Below are 27,522 nucleotides of genomic sequence, written 5' to 3'. Positions count from 1 at the left end.
AATTATTGTGGACCATTTAAATGGACTACATGACATTAAGGCCCCTACCTTTGGTGAGAAGGTGAAGAGCTTAGAACTCATGGCAAAGACCAGATTTTTTATTCTCATGTTAGATCTTGGTTGTGAAGAAATGATCCTACAGTTGATACAATGGTTCTTAAGGGAATACAGGAAACATCAACCAGACAATGTGAGAGCTTGCATAAAAACCATCATGTCATTAATCTTAGATGAGGATGATGCCATATGTAAGTAATTACAATCAGATTTGTTGACTATATGGAGAAGGAAGAACGTAATCTCACCCATGGCTTATGAGCTTGTGTAGGAATTGATTGATTGTAAGTTTAACATGTTCAAAATATTCATGACCGAACATGAGCTAAGATCAGCAAGCATATAGGTTGCAGGATCTTTGAATCTGAGCGATAACCAAATGAGAAGAGAACATATTTTCTTTACATGTCATGAGTTTTGGACACATGATCATCATTGTGAAGTCAATAAAGAAGAAGAACTTATGCAACCAAACATTGGTAAGGACATAGAAGCATATATAAGTGAAGACTTGATTCATGAGGCACAAGCTAAAACAAATATACCTGAAAGAATTCCAGATGTTGACATCCAACCGAGGACGATATTATGGAAGAACCCATTGCTAGTAATGAGGTATTCTAAACTCTTAATTGGTGAATTGCTGATTACTATTGATAAACTGGTGAAGAGAAAAACTCCTTTGAGGAATCCATTTATGAACATGATGCTATTCCATTATCACTTCACGAAGAGTGCATGACACCAACTATAGAACCAATTAAGTGTGATGATGAAATTGCTCTAGCAGTTGAAGACGAATCAGAAAATCCGATGTGTGACAGCCCATACTCACTAGATGAATTTGAACACAAACCTTTATCACTGCATAATTTGATGGATATGATTTTGGTTATGGAAGAGAGGCTCGTGCAAGTGTTAGCAAAGGTAGATGATTCTCACAAATTCATTGAAGATCTCATTTGGAAGACCAAAATGGGTGAGATGCATGGAGGAATTGCATGTTGTGTTACTAGTTCTCAATTGCACACCATCAAAGAAGCATTCAAAGGAATGAAATCAGATTATTTGCAGCTATTAATGGAAAGGGATCTTGCCATCAAATCTGGGAGGGACAGAGAAAAAGAGGTTGATGACCACTGTTACCAATTTAGCATGGCTCACTTCTCTCAATACAAGTGAGAAAATCAGTTTGTGTCATCCACAAACCAAGGGGAATAAGGGGGCACCTGGGAGTTGGAAATCAAACAAATAGTAGTGGGTGTTGATGAACTCATGAGGGTGGAAATGAGAGACAATATGGTCAGCAAACTACATGTTAGAGACAATTTAAATGTTGGTGAAGTGATTGAACCTTTTTAAAAAGATTATCTTCCCATTCAAATGAAACGATAGCCTTAATACATGGAAAGGAAAATGAACAAGGGTCTACATGTATTGGAACAAGTTGTCGCTATACTATTTGGGGTTAAAGGGTGTTTGAAATGTGCAAAGTGAGGACACTAGGGAACCATCAGAGTTCTAATTTTCAACCAGCAGTGATACTCGTTTGCTACACCATGAGATTAAAGAGGAATCATGCGAAATTAGTTCGGAAACTCCTCTGACGGCAAACTTCTTGTTGAGAGAGGGGAAAATTTGATTGATAACACTTATGGTGAATCAAAAAATTCAGAGTTGTCCTTAATGTGTATGGAGGGCTTCTATAGTTTGTGTAAAGATTTATCATTGAGTTTTTATGAGATGACAGCTATTTAGTCACTAGTTGGTGATTTTATCGTAGTGCTTTCTTCAGTTATCAATGACTGCTCTGTTGGGTCTACCGTTATATTTTCAGAATTGACATGGTCTACAAGGACTATTGAGTTCTATGCAAATCTATGTAGTCATCTTTACTTGAGGGATATCCCATATGAGATGTTTACCTTTCCAGTTCAGTGACATCGTGATGACATCATTGACATTCTTGTTGCTGATCTACAGTATGGCAGTAGTATTTGGGGTTCTGATGAGTTGATCGTTTATGCATATGGGGGGTATGTTTGACATCTATTTGGTCAGCTGGCTGATTCAGGAAGATGGTGGATTGTTAGACATCTATTCCTATGCTCAGGATCGATTTGATAGGCTGGTCTGAATCTGGGAGTTGTCATGTTGTATCCCTTGCATTTTGTGGATCACGATGAGTTACCTCACTGTTTGAGATTGGATGCAGTCATGTTCAGAGTCATGCAACATATAGGTTAGCAGTGTTTTTCAGGTTGACTTGGGATTCAGGGATCCTATGGATGGATGGTTGCACTTCTACTCCTTGCTTCACTGTATGACAGGATGCTATCTCAGTGGTTCTAGGTTGGGTTGTAGCACTACTGGCTGATTGGTATGGGATTTTGATATTGATTGCTTGAGGGCAAGCAATCTCAAGGAGGGAGGACTGTAACGTTCCTTTTTTGGGCACTAGGAAATTTAAAGTCTAAATCAAGATATATTATATTTGGCTTATTGGAGCTTAATGCAGATTTATAAAAGGTCGATTTAATATTATGAGGTGGGTTAGTAAGAGACATAATGGCAAGAAAGGTGGGTTAGTAAGAGACAAAATGGCAAGAAGACAAGGAGACAAGGTAAGTGAAGCCAAAGAGTCTTGGCTTTAGACATTAAAAGGAGGAGAGCTGGTTTCTTTTGCTATGCTTGGATATTGGTTTTGGATTCAGATTTCTTCTCTTGAAGAATTGGAAGCTCAGCTTCAGGTGGCTTGTGGACGGAAACCCTCGAGCCAAAAGACGATGGACAAAACCCATTTTTTGTGGAGACGTCATATGGCGTGTCTCACTTGTTCTTAAACTTATTTCTATTCTCCAATCCGAGTGTCATTTCTGTATTTGCGATTGGAGTTGAACTTTATTCTGCTGAAGAATTGGATTGTAGTATTTGTTTGGAAAATATATTGCTATTTGTTAATTATGTGTATTGCTGGAAATTAGAATAAAAATAATTTATTTCCCGGGGTTATTGTTTGCTGATTTATATCTGAAGTTGCAAGAATTCTCTATTATACTTTTGAAATTACTTCGTGAGGAATTTGGTTGAATATTCAATCGAGATATTACATGAATTTGGTTCACTCTTTCGAAACTATCAACTCAAAGAGGATGATTTTGGTGGCTCATATTCCCAAATTGATTCATCTTCTCTAACTTTCTCTATTTTTTGAAAGTTTTCCTCATGGCCGTGACTTGAATTTGCACTTGTGTTTCGAATTGGATTACACTTGTGATCTTAATGTAATTCTTGATTGTTCTTGAAGACATCTTCATATGGTTGGAATTGCATTTTGCATCTCGCATTTGTAAACTTGACTTGAACTTGATCTTCAAATTCACTTTGATCTTGGTCTCAACTTTTACTTTAATATCTTGACTTGAATTAAATTTGTGAAAGGCAAATCTAACATAAAATAAATCTTTGCAAATTTATAAAATGAAAACTTATAATTGCTCAACAAGAGAGATTTCTCAATCTAAATAAAAGTTTACTAGGAATTTGAAAATAAATAGAGATGATGCCCCATTTTCACTCCTATTGCCACCCCTTAGATGCTAGCCCATCAACTTCTTAGATTACCTCAACATCTTAAAAAATATTGTATGGTACAATTAAGGAGCCAATCAACTTCGTTACCTTGGGGGATAAGTTTGTTGTTACCAAAGTAGAGACTGATGATTGATGTTTTGCTAAGATGCATTCACTTCCTTATGTTTTAAATGTAAGGGTGACCTTGAAAAAGCATGCCACTACAAGAGGCTGACTTGGCATCCATTTGGCCAATCAAACAATTAATTTCGACTTCCTCTTCTTCTTATAGGCCGACTTGGATAATAGGTGCCAATAAGAAAATATTTTAATCAATTTATTTTGGCCATGTAGGACGACCTAGATAGGCAGTTCGATATTTCTAATGTTTATCTTTGCTTAAGTCATACTCGTTGTCATTCTGAGTACTTATTGAGCCTTAACATGAGGTGGAATTTTGGATGGCGAGAACAAATAATCCTCATAGGAGGGTGAAATTCACTCTCTGTGAGGAACTTTCTTGTTGACTCGTACTACAGTGTCCATCAATTTCATTTTACATCCAACTCTTCGACATTAGACTAGATTTGTCTCCATCCAAGTCAAAACTCGCAAAGGCTTGAGGATTCTATTTGTGACTTTGGGCAGAATTTTGATCACACTGAGGATGGAATCCTCTTGGGGTGGTGGAACCTGTGACCCTTTGAGTATTCCTCTTTACTCAACCCAAATTTCTGCTTAACATATATTACTTCCAAAATTTTGTTCAACCCCCCCCGATAGAGGCATCATGCTCTTGCTTGTCCCACGTGCCTTGATGCTTCATTGTTGTTTTGTTATGCTGAGAGAAGTCCCTTATTTCCCAACAAGATTTGCAATTGTCTAAGGATCTAGTGCATGCTTGGTGGAATTTACTGGAAGATGAGGATCATGGACCCTTAGCTTCACCTTCTTCCCTCCTTGATATCAGATTTGCATAGCCTCATTTGTCCCTTCTATACCTTGTAATCAAGACATTTGCTTCATGATCAAAGGTGGATACTTAAGGGTCTCAAGGATTAAAGTAAAGTACAAGTGGAAATAGGCTAGGATAAAGGAATGGGATCCACTTGGGGTGGCATAATTTGTCACCCTTTGATGATTCCTCCTCACTTAAATAGAACTTCTGCCAATATGTCACCTTATAAGTTTGTTCAGCCTCTCCAAACTCTTTCGTTCACTTATATTGCAAATAGGAAGCGAAGATCCTAAGCACTATGACACAAGTTCAATCATGGCGGAGATTCAAGTGGCTTGAGGATTTTTGAAACTTTGACTTTCATTTCTAACTTTGCTTCGATTCACATGCTTGTTTTCCATCCCTCATTATTTTCTACTTGGTCACCACAAGTCCAAATGTCCCATTAAACCACCAAGATTGATGCAGGAGCATCTTGGGTTGTCTTGCTATCCTGCTCATCTTTGTGCATTCTGTCAGTTATTGCTGAGTTGTAGTTTTTGTCAAGTTGCAGTATTGATGGAGCGCAGTGATTGCTGAGTGCAGTAGTGGCCAAGTTTTTGCTTTGGCTGAGTTCTGTGGTTGCCGAGTTCCTTCAAGTGCCGAGTGAGCTCGCTAGTTTGCTTATGCTTGGTTCCTTCTTTGACCGAGTTTGTCTGTGATTGGTTCCTAGTGTGAGCCGACTTTTTCATTTAATTTGAGCTATGAATTTAATGTATGGATTGTGCATTGGGATGCATGCATACTGTTATGAGGTCAACCTTCTTTTATGTAAAGATCTAGAATCTTTTGTAAGCCGTTTTGGCAAGTATAAGTAGTGAGTCTAGTTTAGGTTTAGAAAAAAGAGAGATCAAGTAAGAAAAAAAGAATTGTAGAAGTCAGCAAGTGAGAGTTTGGATATCTGATCGTAGTTGTATCATGTTGGATGCATTTGATGTATATCTGATCATTGTAATGGTCGTAACTCGGAAGGCTTTACAGCTTGACATGTTTGCTGATATTATGATGAATTAATAAAGATATTATTGTTTCTTCTCTCCTTGGTGTTGTTCTCTGTGTTGTTGCTTCTGTTGTGTTTACTCAATAGGGTGTTTGGATAGTTAGGTGCACTTGAGGCCCTAATTCTCCACCCATCCTTGCATCAAAGATGGGCCCTTGATTTAAATCTCAAACCAAAACCTGAGGTGTAGAATGCCTAGGCCCTGTGTGCCTACCAATCAAGGCTTAAATTTAAACCATGGGTTCCAATTAGATAAGGGATGCTGGATTATGATGCATAGTCAATTTCAAGGTTGGGATAGAATACAAAGGCTATAACATAGGGCCGATGTGAGTAGATAATTATTGCATTGTAGAAACAATAGAGGAACATACTTTAAATAAGGTCATACCTTGATTTTGAACAATATCAAAATAATAGAGGACCTCTATTTGAATTTAGGTGCCCATTAGGTGCCATATGAAGTCCTATTATGCATGTTAAGGTGAAACAACACTAGGCGGGTGCTAAATAATCATGAAATTTTACACACCAATAAGGTGCTTACAACTTATGAGGGTACACATACAAAATTAAGTAGCACATTTAAAGGCCTTTTTTACTTCAACAAGAAGTTTCAAATGCAAGTGATTTTTTTAATGTTGTTGTTTTCTGTCCCAAGGATGTGTCGAAGTGTGTTTTGGGATCTACCAACACAAAATAATATACTATGGAATCTTATCCTCTCCTGAGCAAAATTCTGCATAAGCTAAGATTGCAAAAGATTATACGGTTGACTTCAAGGTTCTTTTCTGTTAGGCTTGACATGTGGATAAGCTCAATGTTGTTGTGATATTCTAGTAACACAAAGAGACTTATGTTTGAATTGTTCTTCACCTCTTTTCCAATGCTAGTTGGAACTTTTTTATCAAATATTGCAATCTCGAGATTCTTCTGCTTTGAATGACCGAACTGAATTGTACTGAAAGTAAAAGGAGAAAGGGTGTAAGAAACCTAGTCTATTTGTAAGGATAGTGATATCAATGGACGAATTCCAAGATAAACAAGTTTCACTTTGCCAAGATCAAGTACAACTTTGCAAGAATTGGTGCAATCTTCTAAGGTTTATGCAAAGAATTCTCATATCATAATATAAATTATCATAATGAACAATGCACATTTAATATTCAAAGTTAAGCATCCATATATCAAGGGCTCAAGCTAACTTGACAATGCAATTTATAATCAATAGATGCAAAAATTATGATTCATGGAAACTCATCTTTACATTCTCCATTGAAATCAAAGCACTTTGTCTAACAATTGAGAAATTGGAAGAACATCATGGGCAATATTTTCTAACCAATCCTAACTTTGATTAACTCACCTGAAATTATCTATCCATGATCAATTTTTTCCTTCCGCGTACTTAGTTGGGAATTCGCATTCTTGAAATAGATCGGATTCCCTTGTCAATTATTCTATCATTCTGGAATTTCTCGCATAGAACTACTTGACTATGGTCTTGAATTTTCAAAGGAAATTCAAGATGTTAGATATTTCCTTCTACATTTGTACTTGAGCTTTGATCTTTGAGGTCTTTATCTTGAATGCCTTGAGCTGGATTTCTCATGTTGTCCTTGTGCTTCATTAGACTAGATTTCTTCACCCTAGATCTGAAGAGCACACGCCTATACTGAGAGTGGGGGGGGTGTGAATCAGTATAATAAAAACTTTTGCCAATTTTCTTTTTTTTTATAATCCAAATAACTTTAAATGTTGGAATCGACAATTATGCACATAACACAATTGCACAATGATTTACGTGGAAAGTTAACGTGCGAGAAAACCACGACAATAAATGTTTTTATATAAACTTTGTTCTTTACTATGTATTATAGGCTTCGACCTACTAGAGGCTCCAATCCCTATGTTTACGAGTACTGACTCATTGGAAGCTCCAACTTCCACACTACACAAGTTCTGACCTACTGGAAGCACCAACCCCCACTGTCGTCTTCGTGAGCACCAACTCACTGCACACAAGCTTCTGTTCCACCTTGATGATGTTTCTGACTTCAACTGATGATGGAAACCTTAGCACACAAATCTTCGTCTTATCTTTGTATAGATCTTTCAGCACACACCCTTATTTTCACTTAACTCCTTGAAGTCAGCTTCTTATACTTCTCCCTGTATGTTCTTTTATATCAGCACACACCCTTCTTTTGGTTTATGGAATCTTCTTTTACAATATTATATGCTCTTTATATTTTCTTCATACTGATATGTATATCTGCTTTAAATCCTCATTCACTTCTGCAAATATCTTCATTTATATCTTTATTAACAGAGCAGCAATCTTCCTTATTGTTCTATCCCACACTTATACTATATATAGTTGTAAATCTGAATATCTTTGTTCTCTATTTTCTTATTTTTAATATAAATGTCTCTTTCATACTTTTTATTCACTTCTTATGTAAGTTTTTCTTCATATATTTTACTTTTTGTTTTCACTTCTCTTCTGAACCTGCACACCAAAATATTCTGTTATTTCAAATATCTGCTCACTACAACTCTAATTAACATATGTCATATTTATTATTAAAAGATTTTCATATATATTTTATAATCTGCACCCTTCTCATTCCCTGCTCGATATATCTTTTCTTTTCTTGACTTACTCTTTTCTCTACTCCTCTCTTATTTTATTCGTCAAAATCTATTTCTTATTTATATCTTCATCTCCTAAGAGACACCTTTTAAAGTGGAAAGTCACATCTTTTTAACTAACAAATGTAATCTTCCGTTCAAACCTTATTACATAAAATAAATTTTTAGTTAAAGTTGATCTTTGTATATGTCCCTCACAAACTGGTCTTAATCGCACAGTGACACAGATTCAGATTCTTTAAAATATGAATTACATCTGGTGAACTTCGAATGGCATCATGATTCATGCTACAATGTGACACAACAGATGTCTTCGTGCTGCTGCACACCCAATCCACGTCAAAGACTTTAGACTCCCCGATGGCTCCTTTTATTGTGACTTGTAAATTTCAAACTTCATCTCAATTGCATGGTGTTTCTGAATATATTGTGGTTGCTTTTCTTTCAACTTCATTTTCATAATCCGCATATCTTTCATTTCTGTTAACAAATGCTGGTATCATTAAATATATTCAGCCTCTCGATACCACTGTGTATCTTTACTTTAAATCTGCCGTCTCATTTGCTGATAGAAATCTCCGTATATATTATTTGACTCAAAGTAGACAGTCTTAAAATTATCGAACCAATCTCTAGTGCTGACCTGTATATGTTTTGGAACCTTTTTTTTTTAACTGACATGTCGCTGCTTTGTTTTCCAAATATGATATTTGTCTCGACTTATAATAATTGTTTTGCTGTACAGAATAACGCTGACTCTAAATTCCTTTAACAGCATCGATATGCTTATGTAGCATTTTCTAATGATTTTCCGCTTTATGTATCAAGCATATATGGTTTTATCCTGTAGACGTACGCATACAATTAGTTATCCAAACTTTATACTTGGTCTGATAACTGATGACATACTTTTATAACTCCTGTGATACAAATCGTTCAGTGGTATTGTTCAATTCATTGCTTCACATATCGCTGCCCTGAAATCACCCTTGGTGTTGACCATGTCATGTTTGGGGACTGAACACAGTTTGTTGTCAATCCAAGACATCCTAAATGACAATATGGTCGTGTATTAATTTGAAACTCCTGATATTATCTCTGCTTCATACACATCCGATGATTCCTTAGTTCATGACATAAGGCAAATTCTGAATCATTGGCACAGGTATATTTAAAGAATCTCAATGGTGTCTTTGCACATAGATTATAAAATGCTGCATAGTCACTATGTTTTTTCTTTTGTGAGATGTTGACTTATCACTTATTATTATGTCCTTTCCTTTACTATACTTTTAAAACAAATAATATCTTCCATATCAATGTGCTTCCCCTTCAACAGCAATCTAAACTAATATTCTCAAAGTTATCATAATGTTGACTTCTTTGCATTCATCCCTTGTAATTTCATATCCATACTTTTGACATCAATGACAATACTTTCAATAGGATCTTTCTTGCACTAATGTCTTTCATCCTCCAACTTGTCAAGACACCATATTTCATCAAAATATCTCCTTAGAAACTTAGATTTCTTTTTGTCTCTAATCACTTCTCTTCCTTGTGTGCATTTGAGATTTAGAGAAGGAATTTCCATTCTTGCCAAATTTTGTCCATTCCTTGAAATTTCTTTCCTCGGGCACAAATGGGATATTTTTCAAGGAATATGAATAACATGAAAAATTCTTTGGTGATGTGGAATCTACTCCCTTGGGTGTCGACTATATTGGGTATTGCATTTTAATCTTTGAAGCACATTCCTTGACCAAGTTGAATCCATTCCCATGGACTCCAATTAGGTAGGGTGATGGCTTTTAGAAGTTTGAGGAACTCAATGCCTATAGAGGACTTATGCTCTAGGGCACTAATTAGGCATAGTGGAGGATTTTTCCTCTTTGACTGAATTCCTTGACACTTAAGAAATAATGCTTATGGGTGCTCTTGAAGCTTGGTGTATAGCCATCTTTTGCATTCTTCCAAGTTCTTCAACTTTGGACACATTTGAGGAGTCAAGAAAATTTCTGATACTTAGCCATTTTTTGATTTTTCCTTGTTCTCTTCAACTTGGGCGCATATTAGACGTGGATGAATTTCACAAAACTTAAGACATTTTTTCAATGTTCTCATTCTCTTTACTTTGGGCGCATTTGAGGAGTCAAGAAGTTTTCTTTTACTTGCCCATTTTTTAGTCTTTCCTTGTTCTTTCCATCTTGGGCACATATTAGACATGGAAGAAGAATTTTCCATTTTGAAGAAATTGCTTGGACCGAGAGAACCCCACCTCTTGGATGCAAATGGAGCATGCAGAAGGATTTTTCCATTTTGAAGAAATTCCTTGAGTTGAGAGAATTCCCCCTCTTGGGCACAAATTTAGGGTGGAGGAGGATTTTCTCCCAATGTAGCGAAATTCAATGTTCTTCATGCCCCTTCCTCTTCCAGACGTTTCATGAAGAGGATCAAAGATTTTCTTAAATTTAGCTAAATTTGGATCATCTGCCTTAATTGTTCATTCTTTCAGATTTAGAATTGGATGCTCTCTGTTTGTTCCTTTATCAGTGCTCATCAGTTGCTAGAAATGGACCTGCCAAAAATAGACTTACTATTAATAGTGAGTTTGTTACTTCAAACACAAAATTTGGCCAATCAGGGACACAGTGAAACTTACTAAAAATAGTAAGCTTTTCCAAATTCAAAATCAGGCCAAATGGGGACATAGTGAAACTTACTAAAACAGACATGTCTAAAAATAATAAGTTTTTCCAAGCCCAAAATAAGGCCAATTCGGGATATAGTGAAACTCACTTAAAGTAGACTTACTTAAAATAGAAATTCCCAAAAATTTCACGTTCATTAGAACACAAAATTTCACTGGCATCCCCTTGGAAAGACCAATTTCCTTTTCATACCTGACCAGATTCTCTATTCCCACAAACTTTCTTCTTTAGACCAAAAGGCAAAAGATACCCAATGCCTTACTTAGCACAAACCACCCATGTATTTGAAGGGTCCCAAGATGACATTGACTGCAAAAAAAATCTTGGCGTATTGAGCTAAAAGAGGAGGTCCCTGTTTGCAATCGGGCGATGTGTGAAAAGGTCACAACAAGATGCAAGTCTTTCATCCTTGTTAGTATCTTTGTGGTACTATGTGTGCGTTCTTTGCAAGTATCCACAACAAGAAGATCAATTCTGTCATGGTAATAAAAGTATCAAAACTAAAAGCAAGATTATAGTATTTTCAATAAACATCCAAGCAATAATTTAACCCAGATATATTACAGTTGTTGCATATATCCAAAAACATTAAGCTAAAATAATTCTAATGCACTCAAAATTACATTGTGCTCATATTTAATAAGTCGTCACCACATGCTAAGTTTATTGAAGATTATAATTAGGTTCTCAAACTCAAATTACGCTTCCTATTAAAACAAAATGGGCTACTACATGCATGTGTTTTCTTTTTTGAGTGTTACTACAGACACACAAGTGTCTGTCTCCTTTCGTGTTTTCTCCTTTTGATCTGCATCAGCTCCATGCTTCATTGGGAGGTTTTTTCTTGGAAGGGCGATTTATACTATTTCTATATTTTATAGATTAATTTGTTGAAGTCTTATTATATTCGTGCTCTCTTTTTGCTTTGTTTGATCTACTTTCCATAAGCTAGGGCATTTCTACCAAATCAATTTTCTTTGTTTGTACTTCTTGAGTTCCACTTGGTGTATAATAGTACAAATTTCTTTTCTAAGCTGGACCTTTGTTCAATATGTTTTTGATATTTTGGAGAAGAATTTTTTTTTTCTTTCTTTGTTTTCATAGGACTATATTTTCTAAATATTCATCTTTTTGTATAATTTAGTTTTTTGTATAGGTTTTTTTTTCTTATTTTTAATTTCTTGATATGGAGGATAGAAAAAAACTTCTTTATCTCTCTAATGATTACGTCTATAAGCATCTTGCTAGCCTATAATGAAATGAGAACTTAAATAATGATACATAAATTAGCATTTGCCTGATTAAGAAAATGGAATTTTCATGAATTATAGCTAAGTGGTTACTTTTTTTTAGTGAAACACGCAAGGGCAATAAATTTATAATCAGGTACCATACTGATATTGTATTGATTTAATGCAGAATCACTCGTTACAGCAGGACAAGGATATCTTGATTCGCAACATTTCATGCTTGTTCAAGGTTAATCTTGAAGCTATTTGTCCAGGCATATGCACTTTGATTTTTCATGTCGAATTACTATGTTCTGTTTGGATTTGGTAGTGACACACATAATTTCTCCTAACAGACTGCACAAATGGAAATTGCAAGGAAGAACAAACAAATTAATGACCTTCGCAAAGAGTAGGTTTACTTGAGCCCAACCATTGCACATTTAAAGCAGTTGTGTATCTAAGGTGAAAATTAACGCCAAGAACAGTGTTTAGTCAAATTCTCTTTTTATACATGAAGTTTTTATTGAATTAACATTCTAATGTATTGTATATGCTCTTTGAATATATTATATATTGCCTACTGTGAAGCTTGTGGATGCCTCAAGAAATGGCAAATTAGGGGTAAATGACATATACTGAATATGTAGATGATATACCATTTGTCAGTGTAGACTATTCTTGTTTCTTGATGAAGACATTGTTCTTTGATGATGAAAAAGTCGTGAAGGCTCTGTATGTAGGGAATCACCAATTTATTATCATTCAACAAGATTGAAATCCATTGTAAATTTTTTTTATCTTAGCATCTCTCAGACAATATAAAATGGAGGATTGGCATGTGACATGTATGTCTAGATTTGTTCAATTCAATTGATAAACTTGTGCATGTTTATCATTTGTTGGTTATCATCAATAATATTCTCATTGGCAAGTGTGGTTTCACCTCTTTCAATAATGTTCCTTGTCGGGTAATATAGTGAAGGCAAAGTGGAGGTCATTGATGGGTTATTTGAAGGACTATGTGCTGAATGAAGGTTATTGATGTGGCATTGACTGATTTTAGAGATAATGTGAGGCCACTAATTGGCCATTGGCTGATTTGAGGGCTAAGTTGGGGCCATTGATGGGCCTATGTTACTTGTTGGCAATTGTTTGATTGATGACTTACTTGAGATTGAACCTGGACAATACATGAGGTTTTTGTTACATCCCAATTTTTTGACCTAATTTAAAATATAGCTGTTATGGTTCACATGAAGTCAATTGACAGTCATTGTTATAATCCTACGAAATGGTAAGATAGTCGTTATAATTATTTATCATGAATTCATGGAATTGAATAGGCGGTTAGCCATTATGATTAGTTATGATTAAATAACTTGTTATGGTAATATGATTTAATTGCGGAGAATTTCCTTGTAGGAAGCACATTGAAGGGGTGGAAGCATTGTTAGAAAAGAATTAGGCATAGGAGCATCACCATCATTGGGCAAATGGGTTGAGGATTTAGCGACTTGAACATCAGGATACAAGCGATGAAACCGTATGAGCTATTAAATAAATAATTTAAAATGTAAAATAATCTAATTAAAATAATTTAATTGAATTATAAAACGTATCTCAAAGAATTTAATATGATCTTTCACCTTATTATTATAATATGTGCATACGTACATATAGATATAAAAATGAAATGACGCCATTATATTATGATAATTTAATAAAATGATGTCACCTCATTTATATTTACATGTATATATAAATATAAAATTATAATAATGTTCAAATTATAATCTTCCAACTTTATTTCCAATTTTATTCTTCTTGCTTTTAACCGATTAAACACTTGGCATGATAAATTGGAAAATAATCTTTTATGTTACGGAAGCCAAGAAATCTCGACTTGTCTTTTATATGGAAGCCGTAAGAGAGTCGGACATAACATTCATACACCCGACTACTTTCTGCTACGTTCCAGTCTCCTCTCCGTCCATCATACACCCGATTTCCAATTATTTGATGTGCCGGATTCACAGCTATTTCAACCAGTATTTTCCATTCACAAGCAGCACTTTAGAACTCGGATTCACTGTTATTTAAATCTGTAGTTTCTATTCACAAGCAGCGCCTTAGAACCTTGCTGTGTGTGAATCGATCATCACAGAAGATTGAGTATCTCAGCATTTGGATACATTCTTAGCAACTACAGGAGAGCTGGTTACCAAATCGGTTTTGCAAATACTTCAAGACAGACCCAAACTTATATCAGATCATGTGAAAAACAAATCCAGTTCATGCTATTCCCATGATAATTATTTTTACAAGCGATTTTCATAGCTGTAGCTGTGATTTACCATCACTTATACTTTAGAGAGTTTCTTAGCAATAAGCATATTGATGTGTTATAGCATGGATTCATAAACCATTTGCTAATAAATTTTAGAGTCAGCTGATAAATATTTATGCATGTCTCTTTCTTTAAAAGAAGTTTGTGAAAAAGCTGGAAGTATATAATCAATCATGTTCCAAGCATAGCTGTATATTTCTTATCATTTCCTATTGGTTTCCAAATTCCATAATAGCTAAATTGTAGTTATAATCATCAGATAGAACCTCTTGAGAAACAGTTATTGATGATGCAATGAAATCATGATTTAAATATGCAAATTGGAAATAAGAGTCGAGGATATTTTTGCTAGTTTTAAAGAACATATTCTTTCAAGTCATAGTTTGTGATAAATTGAAAACATATAATATTCTTTTACCAGTTAAGGATTAATAGAAAGAGCGGGTTGCTCTGAGATTCTAACACTTGAGACTCACCTGGCTGTACAACCAAGGAAAAGGGTGAAGAGGTGAGAGAAAGGAATCTGCAATAACATGAAATAGAATTAGTTATGACATAACATTGTTTATCATTTTAAAAAAGAATCATTTAATAACTCATGCATGATCATGTTTATTGTATTCTTCGCTGTTGAGTCGAGTGGCGTGATTAGATACCAGGATGCTCAGTGGATGACAAGATGTTCCCTGTCTATTTTGGGTAGGGAGGCCCTTTTTCGTTAGAGATTGTGTGGGGATAAGTTTTGGTCCGAGGTTGGGTGGTTAAGCCCTTGACAATGTTTCCCCTCTCCACAAGATGTCAGACGTGCATCAGACAACGATAAGTTATGCATTCAAACGTTTGGCGGAAACAGGTATTTTTACTTTTATGATGTATATGCAAGAAGGTAAGATTAATTGAGTTATATCATTGTTACAATTATTTTACACTTAGTTGCGAGAGATAGATTTATTTAATGGATTGTTATTTCAATCTTTCATTTAAAAGAATAATGAATATAAGCATATCTTTTAATCTTATGTTATTGCCAAAGTTAAGCAAATTTAAAGGAAAGGAATGATACAGTGGTATCTGAAGCCCTAAATGATCCCTAAATGATACAGTGGTATCCGAAGCCCTAAATGATATAGTGGTATCCGAAGCCCTAAATGATACATTGGTATCTAAAGCACTAAATGATATAGTGGTATATGAAGCCTTAAGTGATATAGCGGTATCTGATGCCCAGAATGATCCAATGGTAATCAATGCCCTAATTGATACAGTGGTATGTGATGTCCTAATTGATATAGTGGTATTTAATGGTAATCGTCATTTGATTTTGATATAGTGGTATTGGATGGTAGTCGTCATTTGATATTGTTATAGTGGTATTTGTGAACTAACTTGGGTGGTTGCAAAAGCATTCCCAGATTTATTTTGATCTCGAATTCCATGGTATGTAGATTTTAATTTCCATAGTAAATTCTTTGATGGTGTTTTTCAATTCCTAGTTAAGAAATTTTGTTTAATTGATTTTAGCCGTAAATTTCATTCACACGAACATGACTAACATAACTATTTTCCTATGAAAATGAAGTAATAACTGTATTTCTTTGGTATGTTAGTTGTATAGTTAAGACCTGAGAAATCCGTTTGTGACAGTTTCTCAGTGTAAAATTGAAAACAAATATTTAGGTCTCCACATGATTTATCCTTTGCCAAATTTCAGGACTATAGGCTTGTTGATAGAAAAACATAGACTGGAAACCAATTTTTTATGCTTTAACAAGCCTATATTACACATAATGGACGTTGATGTGATATTATTATAGAGACCAATTTACGTTATCATTTTTTAATATACTAAAATGTCTTATGCATGTCTTATAATTCATTTCTCATGCTTTACATTCACTTATCATCTTCTTTATTTGTGTACATCAGTAGTTCATATGTTTTATACTCTTATCTCACACTTTTTACTTCTTTATATAAAATCTTAAATGTTTTTTCATGAACATATAACACCTTATTTCTGTCTTCCCATGAATTTACTTTTCGTTTCATGCTATTTTCCTCTCTTATATTATATTTGGGCATATAAGATGTGTTTTAGGGCCTATTTGAGTGATATGCAATGGATATGTGTTTTCATAAATCCCCCAAATTGTACACATAGTATTGTAAAACCTCTTGTATGTTGTCAACATTCTATATGGGCCTAAAGACATGTTTTCTCCCCAAGATAACTATGTGAAATCACTTGTAACATTCAATAGTTAATCTTGATGGCTTTTCTTGTTGTCAATTTTCATTTGTGCGAGTGAAAAATTGCACTATGCCTCTTTGAAGTTTTGAGCAGATCGCTAAGGTGAGTAGGCTACAGGCGATGTTTACTAAAGATCCCGCATGCATGGGGGAGACAACAAATAGTTCGCTTTTATATAGGAACCCTCAATGTTGCTAACAAAGGCAAGACAACTTGTGAAGCTGATGGGGTTGTAGGATGTCAGGGTTCTCCAATGTCGGTGTCGCTATGCAAGTGGGTAGGCTGGAATGTTACTGCTCGGTCCATGATGTGCGGATTTGATAGCATGTCTGTGCTTGCACTAGAGATTTGACAAAATTGATAAACAAGGGATGAGACCCATAGAAAACACCAATTCTTGCAGAATATACCAATAAGAAAATTTTCATAAATTAATTTCCAAAATTTGAAGATAATGTGCAAATCTAAAAATTCCATAAATTTTGTCCCTACTTATAAGTCAGGCTTCACAAGTCTGATTTGCACATTCTTTTGCCTCAAATTTGGCTTTTGCCCAAGGCAGACAAATTTAGAGTCAAAATTAGTTGAAACGACCATTCAGACTCAATGGTGAGGTAAAATCTCTCTTAGACACTCCCACAAGCTTCTAGTACTCGTGATTTGAATTGCGAGCCTCCAAAAATTAAAGCAAAAAACTCTCCAATGGCTAAACAATGAACACTCCTATGACTGTGACACAATGTAAGAACTTGTTTAAGGCAATGAATGAAATGCCAAGATCTAGAAGCTTAATAGATAACACAAATAAGAGAGACAAAATTATATGATCCCTAATTGACTGGACTCAATGAGGATCAATAATAAAATGATAATAGATGTGTACAAAGTAGATGTGCTTGAATATATAGGCAATGCATGATAAGACAATCAAGCATTCAAGCATTTGAGCGAGGGAGATTTCTATCAAGCATTGAAGGATCTTTTGTGATCATTTTCTCTTCAAGATCTAGTGTATTGTTGGCCATCACGAGAGGAGATATACATTGAAGCATTCATCATCTTCTACATTGATGCACACTTACATTCATGGCACTATGATGGGATTATGTTAGATTCATTGCAAATTGTGGAGATACCCTACATTCATATACCGAATTTAAGATCTACAACACATTGCAAAACAAAATCCTAATTGACAAGGATTTTAAGCAAGGTGAATCCTATCATTTATCTTGTTTAAGTCATTGGCATTTACATTTATCATTTTTAAGGTTGATTCTTCAATATAGGGCTTGACCAAGGCAAGCCTTCATCCACCAAACAACAAAAATCCTCCACTTTCTGTGTGTAGGAACAAGATAGTAGGATTTCACACACGGATTTGGAAATTACTCCCTAAGAGCTTTTTGGAGGAGTTGGTTCAACTCTGTTACAGTGTCCTTGGTACACATCAACGCCATAGGAATCCAACCCTCTAGGTTGACTTGGATCCTGTTGCTTTTTTGGAAGATCAATTTTTGGGTTTCGTCCGTTACGTCGTTTAGTTTTGAGATATGTAGTCGGATAATTAGAAATAGGCTTGGATATGTGATTTTTGGAGCTAAAATACCTCTTCTACTACATATCTTAAGGTGAGAATTTTATATATTTTTTCATTACATATTTTTATCTTAGATCTATATCTTAATTGGGCTGATTGTATACACTTAGCATCTAGATCTACATTATTTAATCAATTAGTTTAATTTTGCATACATATAATCCTATAAAGGCCAAAGAGTGCATTTCCTTATATTGTATTCTTCTTTATAATGCGAATTTAGAATTAACGCCCTTTCTCTTTTGGGTCTTTGCTAATCTAATTTGGGTTATAAAGAGGAACCATATTTGGGAATTATCTCTTTCCTCATTATCCTATCCTTTTTGAATGTTTTTGTGGCTTGGAAAGTAGAGGTCTACATCCAATTAAAGCATATCCCTTTTCCCTCTAAACAATAGGTAATGCCTTCTAATTTGAAGCCCAAACATCTTTTGCGAATTCAGCTATGTTCTGATCAGCTGTTATCTCTTCAATTGAACATAAATGTGGTGTTCTTGATAAAGCATCAACTAGTACATTTCATTTCCCTTCGACATAAATTATATCAAAGTCGTAGGCTAATTTAACCTGATGGACATCATGGTTTTTTCAAACCATTTTGGACTAATCAGAATATTTGTGTGAGAGTTTTTAATCTTTTTCCCTCTAATAATGAAGGTTTCTTGGTAAGTACTTACTCCTTGAAGTTGATGCTTCCATCTCTTGCTCTTTTGATATCATCCTACAAACTTCTTGGGTTTAAAGCCTTAACCCAATTTCTCAAAGGTTTTATTAAACCATCTAGAAAAGTACCACTCTCCTTTTGAGATATTTGCTATTGAAATTGAAAGCTTTTGAAAATCTTAGATAAAATTCTCTACAGGTCCCCATTGTTTCAACTGAGCTAGTTCCCTAAAGTTCGATTTGGTATCTTTCTTATCAAAATGATTTATGAGTTTCTCTATAAGTCCCGTATAAAATACAATATGATCATGGCCTGAGGCAATCAACCCATGATACAACCATGCATGAGCACTGTCTCCCAAATGCAAAGACGCATATTTTATAGCCTCATCTTCTAGCATTGGTTTGAGCAAGAAGAAAGTGTCTAGTTTTTGTACCCATGGTCTTGTTTAAATTTTCTCTGAACCATCGAATGAAGGAATCGTGACTTTTCCAAGTCTTCGTTGCAAATCTTGGTTCTGAAATATCCCACCTTTTCCCCATCGTGGTCTTTTCCCAAAAAGGCAATTCATCCTGAAAATCTGCTCCCAAGGTTTGCTAATCAATCCAAACTTGTCTATGAAATTCTTGATCAGCTTGCTCATTCTCAGCGAGTCACAACCACAACCACATTGGACTGCTAGTGCTAGAAACCCCCACTCCCATAGTTTTTAGTAGAGCTATTGGGAAGGGAAAGAAGAAGATGTAGACTATTTCATATTGTATGTAACATTTGTATTTGCTTATCTTTTCGGAGACAATTTGCTATTTTTAGTTTGCTTTATAGTTCAAAGTCTTTAACTATGGCTGCCAGCCATTGGCATTCCACATGAGGATGCAATTTTGTTACATATTGCATTTATATATATCTAAATCAGCTTGTTTGTTTTGTTTACTCATCTATTGATTCATTAGATGCAATTTATTGAATTATGCAAAAAAAATGCATTTCTAAATAAATTGAAGTCATTTTTTTAAAATTCTCGATATTTTCTTGAGAAGTTACCGATTTATTTTTGATATTTGCTGGGATCTTTTTTTTGCCTTGTTGATAAGTGGCAGAGAACGAGATTTTGAACTATGGTTGAAACAATGTGGAATTTGAAAACAAAAGATGAAGAATTGATTTGTCGTATTCTCTCTAAGCTTGGTCTTGATTATTCAATTTTTATTTCTACTTGCTATGTGTTGGTTAACAGTCTGTTCTCCTATTATATTTGATAATCTTGACTCTTTGATACCCAATGTTTGGAGAAACAAAAGGATGTTTACCAACAAATGGGTCAGTATATGTATCCTATCACTGCTCTCTGAATTGATTAGGTACAGCTCCCTATGATTCTTGCAATAATATGCAATGAATATGTCTTTATGTGATCAAAATTCTTGATATTATAAGCTCTTAACCTGAGAGCAGTAAAGGATAACAAAGTTGTTTGTAGGCACAAATAGCTCAGGCAAGATGTATATGAATAACCTATCACACTCAATGGAATGATTGCAGTAGATTATCTTGATATTTTCTGACTTCTAATTCTATTGTAAATGCAAATTACTCATCTAAATGTAGAAGTGGAAAGAAAGGATTATACATATGAGGGCAAGTGGAATTGCTTTGGCTGTTAGCCTTGACTGAAATGGAATTCAACAAGTATCCAATAGATTCGCATACATTATCCTTTAATTCCCAATGAAATATCTAACATGTATGAAACTATCAAGAGAAGAAACAAAACCATATATGAAGTAGCAAATGGAATTACTGTACTGCAAATATCAAAACAAAGTGGAATCCATCTAGTTATTTACAGGATCATACACAATTGTTTTTCAACTCTAAGTGCAAAAGCTATCTAATGCATGAACTACAAAACATGAAAAGAAAATATTGTAAATAGAAATACAGAACCATTCTCTCTCAAGTTTGCTGACCTATGTTATGTTAAATGAAGTTACATTTATAGTTCTCTATCATTTCTTAATTCTGGCAGAGCAATAGTCACAAAATAAAAAGAAAATCAAATATGAAATTGTCCAGTCATACGAACATGTGGTATCTTCTCCACTGCTGATTCTAAATCCAATATGTTTCTAAAACACATGATGACCATTCAACTTCCTACAATCTTCAAAAAATCCTATGGACGATCACTGTTTCTTTTATTTTCTGTTGCCTCGCGCCAAATTGCTCATTTCATATTCCAATGGTCATTGCATTTTCAAATTCTGACTGTCAATTATAAATCAACGATCGTGATTTTAAACGTTGAGACTTTCCTTTATAATTTCCACCGCGGGTCCCTCATACATGTGTTGGATTGTCGCTTTGTTGCATAGAATAATGGCCAAGCAACTTTTTATAGCGAGATAGCAACGACGGTGGATCCATCTCAATCTGACGGTGGTAATAAAATGATGTTACATCTCTTTGTTTTGCAGAGACCTTTCCAACTAGGTACATTGTGGCATACACTTGGCATCACTTCATTGCATGGAGTATCTGACTTTGACTTATTTGTACTCTGTAGAATGTAATGGGCCCATTGAGACACATGTCATTCCCTCACTATGTCGCTTTACTTAAAGATTGATCAACTTTTTATAGTGACATAGCGAGAATTGTAGATCTGTTTAAATCGGGTGGCTGAGAACATACACGACTTGCAGTCTTTCTTTAAACTATTTGACTTCTCAATTGACCAATGACGTGTAGTTTTTCATTAATTTGACTTTTCTCCAGCACGTAGTTTATTATGATTTGCATTTGAGCCGTCGATTTTATTTTCAAAAGAAGTCTTATCACCTTTGATTGGTTTCTTTCGCCATTTTTGCATTTTTAAGCATTCATTCTGTATTGAATTCAACTGAACTTGATTCTGAACTATTCTCATGATCTGTATATCAATCAACTTCAGTCTTCATTGTTCTCTTCTGCATTTGCTTTGTTTATATCTGTGAAAATGTATCCTTCTCTAGATATAGATCTTAGACCATGGATTTAGAAACTTTTAGAGATGAAGAAATGCTTTCATAAAGAACTGCTTCTCAACATGAATCTTGTATTCAACATGATTAGGAACAAAGAATATGAATCATTAGAGATATTGAGGCCTTCTTATCAAGAAAATGCATAACAAATCCTCCCAAACCTAATCATGTAGCCAAGAATCAATGTATTGCTCATATGATTTCCCGCATTAGGTTATCTCAAAGGGAAGATGAGAAGAAAGGCCATCCTATGGGAAATCTATACTCAGACTCAATACATTGACACTTGACTTAATTTTAAACCCTAAAGCAAAAAACATATGGACTGAAACTTAGGCAACACTATGCCACCAAGAGTGCTGTTGGAAACTCAAGTTACCACACATCTTTGGATAACTTTTTCATGTCTATAACTACGAAACATGATAAGTTGATCCAATGTGCTATCTAAAATTTTCCAAGTTGCATGCCTTGGTTGTTGACGAAGACACCAAATAACAAAAGAAATCATGTAATGAGGATAAGAAACAAAAATATGGTAAGTAGAAAAGGATTATAGATTAGCTGCCTCAATATTAGCCAAGGAGATCTCTTTTTGAAAAGTTGCCAAGTCTAAGAAAAAGGTCAAATGTGCTTATTATAAAAGACATAATCACGATGAACACAATGTTTGAAGAAACGAATAAATCACTTGATACATTTTGGAAAAGAATAATATCAATGTTTTTGAGTCAATAAAGCAAAGTTCACGAGGAGCATAACAAGACAAAAGATAATGGAAATGTTGAGGCCCTTATAGTAGTTTCTTTACAGCCATATGCTTGGTGCCTCACATCACATGAGTTCATCAGAGTAGATATTCTCAGCTTTGGAGCCTTGTTCTATGCCTACTATTTGATAGGGGATGACACTCTAGCTGAGATGTGTGGGAAAGTGTTTTTTGATGTGGGCAATGACACATTTTAGGATCTTCTTGTGTCATTTTTCCTATTAGTTTAGCATAACAATTACACAAGTTTAGGCAAGTGGGTTGAATTCACTTCCAATTCAATGATTATTAGTGAGATGCACAATGGCTCTATAGTTTCAATGGGAGAGGTGATGATCAATCTCATATCTTTTATTTTCATTTCATTGTTGATCTTCCCTCAATTATTTTGCTTACTCATTTTGATGAGTTGAGTAAGTTATGGCATGAACAATTTGGTCATCTTAAGCACTACTACCTCTAGCAATAACCAATGGTTATTAGTGTTTGTCAAGGTTGCATTCTTGGTACGCATCTTGAAGAAAAGTTGGACAAAGGGAAAGAATAGTGAGTTTCAAAAAATTGGTTCTAGTACATAGTGATTTTATACTATTTCCATACCTTTCTTCAATAGTAACATACATGTTTTGACATTCCTCACATGATATTTCTGAGTATATTTGGGTATACTTTCTTAGGTCAAATCCCCATGCCTTTGAGTATTTTCAAGACTTGAATTTTTTTATAGAGCAATAGTCAATGAATACGATCAAAGTTTTGTTGATGTTAGTTTTTATACCCCATAACATATTAGCCATTGAATATCTGATACGGAGTATCAAACACACAATTCCTCTCTTGAAAAGTTAATACTCATGGGACATGAGAATAAGTCCAATGTTCCTTACACTTGTGGATACTAACTTAGTATTCAAAGATAACTTGGTCTTTGGTGGAATGATGGTGATGGTGATTCCGTGTGAATGTCAGATGATGTTGATGGAGAAGGTGATGGTGATGGAGGGTGAATGTTCTTACAACTTACGTCTTTTTAACTTTCCTCTTCAAAACTCCAACTCCTAACTACTTGCTATTCTGTTCCTACTCCTATGAATGGAAAGATTAGCAAATGGACGAGGATCGAATCTAATGAAAGTTAACCCGTGGCTTTACCTCCATAGATGCAGTGATTCAAAGGAAAATGAACTAGTTTACCACACAAGGCTTCCCAACAAGCCGCGTTATTATTCCCTATCAAACATCCACTAGTGCTACCATGCAACTATCCATCTACTCTTAATCTTGCGTAGCAACTTGAAATGAAATCTATTTTAGCAACTTTAAAGGAAATCTTATTCTAACTAGCGGAAGTAGAAACCATGCAACAATACCAAATGTTCTTAATCACCATGTAAGTCACAACAATGATAAAGAGAGGCAATTTTGGCATTATCTTATGCAACAATTTTTTTCGACCATTACAAATGAGAGCAAATGGCCTTGTATAGAGGCCAAAAATGTACAATCGACGGTAGAGATAAAGAGGCAAAATTGATTATCCAGATTGAATCCTAGAAACCCTAATTAGGGTTGCCACCCCATCGGCCAATGAGAAGATGCCACCTCGCCAATGGACCAATGAAAAAGTGGAAAAGTAGCAACCAATGAGAAGGCACCAAAATGGTGGCCAATTAGAATTAGACACTTGTCCTACCCTAGAAGAAAGAGAAATTGCCACTTGGGCTTACATCAAATGATCTTCTAATATAAATCTCTTTTTTTCTTTCGTTCTTTTAGCTAAGGCAATGAACCTAGCTAGCCTTTCGTTGACTTCCTACATGGGAGGGCAAGGTGTATGCTTTATCTTGAGCTCAGCCGATTTCATCATGCTGCTTGCTGTCTATAGTGTCTTCTCATGGTCCTTTTCATACTCTTTTGCAAATCTGATAAAGGCATCGAGGGAGGAAAGGGTGCCCAAATGTTTCTTCTTGATAGCAACCTTTCCTAACTCATCCAATCTTGATCCAAGTCTTGTCTCATCAATATACTGTTCTCTGATGTTTTCAAAATCAAGTGCCACCCCAACGTTGCTTATCATGGTTGAAATGGAAGTGTCGACGCTTGGGCTGTGCTGTGCAACTGCATTCTGTATCTCCTCAAGTATTCTCAATCTGGTAGTCAAGGCAACAAACCAAGACTCAACCGTACTCAATCCTCTTTCATCAACCAACTTGGCCCTTTCCAAATATGCCTCCGGTAGCCCAATGAATGCTTGTAGCCTAGGAATAGCTAAATCCTTGATCGAAAGGAAATCCTTCCACTCCTCTTCAAATACTCTGAATTTGTTTCTAACGGACACTAATGACTGGAATGTCGAGATAAAGGAAGGCAAGAAATTTCACCCATCTTGGATTGTATCATGGATCCAATCCCTGACTTCATGTAGCTGAGCCCATATCTCTTCTATATTGCTCCCGCTGTCTTGAGGAAGGGTTGCCTGGTGCAGTTGTTGGATAGGCTGACAATCTCTCCAATATTTGTTCTTGGCCTCCAACTTTATGATCTTTTTATTTGCCTTCCTCAACTTTTCTCTGATTGAAGCTATACCCTCCTAGATCTCTTCACATTTCATATCATCTGTGTTTCTTCCCAAATTATGTTCCACTATCTCATATTCTTGGGCCGCAATCTCATCCAATGCCTTGTTAACTGTTGGTATAGCAATCTGAACCTTTCGGTGACCATCATTGTCGCTCTCTTGATTATCTTTGCCACCATTTTTGCCATTTGTTTTTGGTTCTCACTATCACCCTTTTCTATTAGTCCTTGGATGTCTTCAACTGTTCGGGTAGGTACTACCTCGCCTCTTGGCATAAGAATTTGCCTTAACCATAGTGGTGCGATGCATCTCCCCAAATTTGGATTTGGTTCGACTAACAAAGCATCACCAACGGCCTCGGGTGCCTGACTTATTGCCTCAATATCAATCGACCCATCTTCTTCTTCATTAGTAATGGCCATGTCATCTTCACGTTGGTTCTCTGAGAGAGGAGAGTACTCGGTGCTATTACTGTAACCACTTGTCTCTGATTTAGAGCTTACTTCTACCACAGTCCTTTGTTCACTTGTGTTATCTTCTTGGCTTCTAGCCTCAATTATATTTTCCCTTGACGGTGCTGCGTGCTTGTTAAATACTGTGGATCTCTGATAGATAAAACAATTACAAATAAATGCTTGTAGAGAATATCTTACTTGAATAATGCATAATATATTTACTTATCTTTGGCAGCGATCTCAGTAATGTATTTGATTATCTTTCTCCTTCAGCAGTAATCGTAACACTAGATTGCTGTGTAACAAATTGATGGTGATAGCAGAAAGTAATGTTTACAATATTGATGCTGACTGCAGGTACTTGAATCCGTGTAATTGATTCTTTCCCTACGGCAGCATGCTCACTTATATATGCGGGTAAAGGGCATGACTCTTCAAAGGCATGTTTAGTTTAGTCAATAACAAACACTTTATATACGTGCCCGATAATATTAGCAAGGCACAATAATGAAGTCTGTTGATAATAGGGAGCCCGATCATGATGAAGTCTGCCGATGATAGGGAACTCGATCATTATGAAGTTTGCTAACAAATATGCTCTCAGTACTGCCGATAATCCATGAAGCATTACAAGGATGTAGGCATATGTATGTGTGTATATTAATATGTATACATATATGTATGCTTATATCTCTGTGATTTATGGAAGCAACAATAACTTCAGTATATCAAGTAATTCATGTTTTGCTTCTTTTGACGCTAAACATTAACACTCCCTCTTTAGCTAGGGAGAAGTAAAACATTAATTAAGTTAGAATCATCATATAAGCAACACAATATGAATAGTAAATGATCTCTACTTGCACTTAAGCAATGTTCAGAGATATCCATTGTGATTAAGTTTTCAAGATCTCTACTTGCACTTAAGCAATGTTTAGAGATGCACATATAATCTCTACTTGCACTTAAGCAATGTCTAGAGAAGCACATAATAGGTTTATTATTTACAAGATTGTCACCTTGTAAATAATTTTCTACAAATGAATATGTCTATGAAAGATCGTCACTTTTTATTACATATCAAATACTACTAAGTAACCAATGGAGGCATAAACTCAAATGAAATAAATATTTTATTTCAAAAATTTATCCTTACAATTAATCATACCAAGTTTTTTTTTGAAGTATTTCAGTTTCACTTTAGCAAGAGGCTTGGTAAGGATATCAACAATTTGCTCATTAGTACATATGTATTCCAATTGAATAACTCCTCGATTCACCATATCTCTAATGTAATGAAATGAAATTTCAATATGTTTGGAGCGATTGTGAAATATTGGATTAGAAGAAAGCTTAATACAACTTTGATTATCACAATAAATCACAATGGGCTTCAAATGTCTTTTGAAGAGATCTGATAGCAACTTTTGTAGCCATACAACTTCTCTAGCACCCAAGAAAGATGGAATGTACTCTGCTTTGGTGGAGCTCAAAGCTACTGAAGTTTGTTTTCGAATAGACCAAGAAATCATACCAGATCCAAGATTGAAATAATATCCTGAAGTACTCTTTCGCTCAACGGAGCTTCCAGCCCAATCATAATCTGA

At 35.1% G+C, this 27,522-nt stretch overlaps 1 protein-coding gene across 1 annotated transcript in view; it reads left to right on the top strand.

Moving 5' to 3' along the window:
* LOC149569048 (uncharacterized) overlaps positions 1–27,522 on the top strand; it is a 52,793-nt gene that overhangs the window by 10,966 nt on the left and 14,305 nt on the right. Inside the window, exons 3-4 of the mRNA XM_089821832.1 lie at positions 12,413–12,472; positions 12,579–12,634. Of these exons, the coding sequence (XP_089677958.1) occupies positions 12,413–12,472; positions 12,579–12,634 (116 nt within the window). The remainder of the gene's footprint in view (positions 1–12,412; positions 12,473–12,578; positions 12,635–27,522) is intronic.

Source organism: Cupressus sempervirens, chromosome 3 (genome assembly GCF_028749045.1).
Source record: "Cupressus sempervirens isolate cs-2001-9-10 chromosome 3, ASM2874904v1, whole genome shotgun sequence".
Taxonomy (NCBI): Eukaryota; Viridiplantae; Streptophyta; class Pinopsida; order Cupressales; family Cupressaceae; genus Cupressus; species Cupressus sempervirens.
This window is presented reverse-complemented; position numbering and strand designations above follow the sequence as displayed.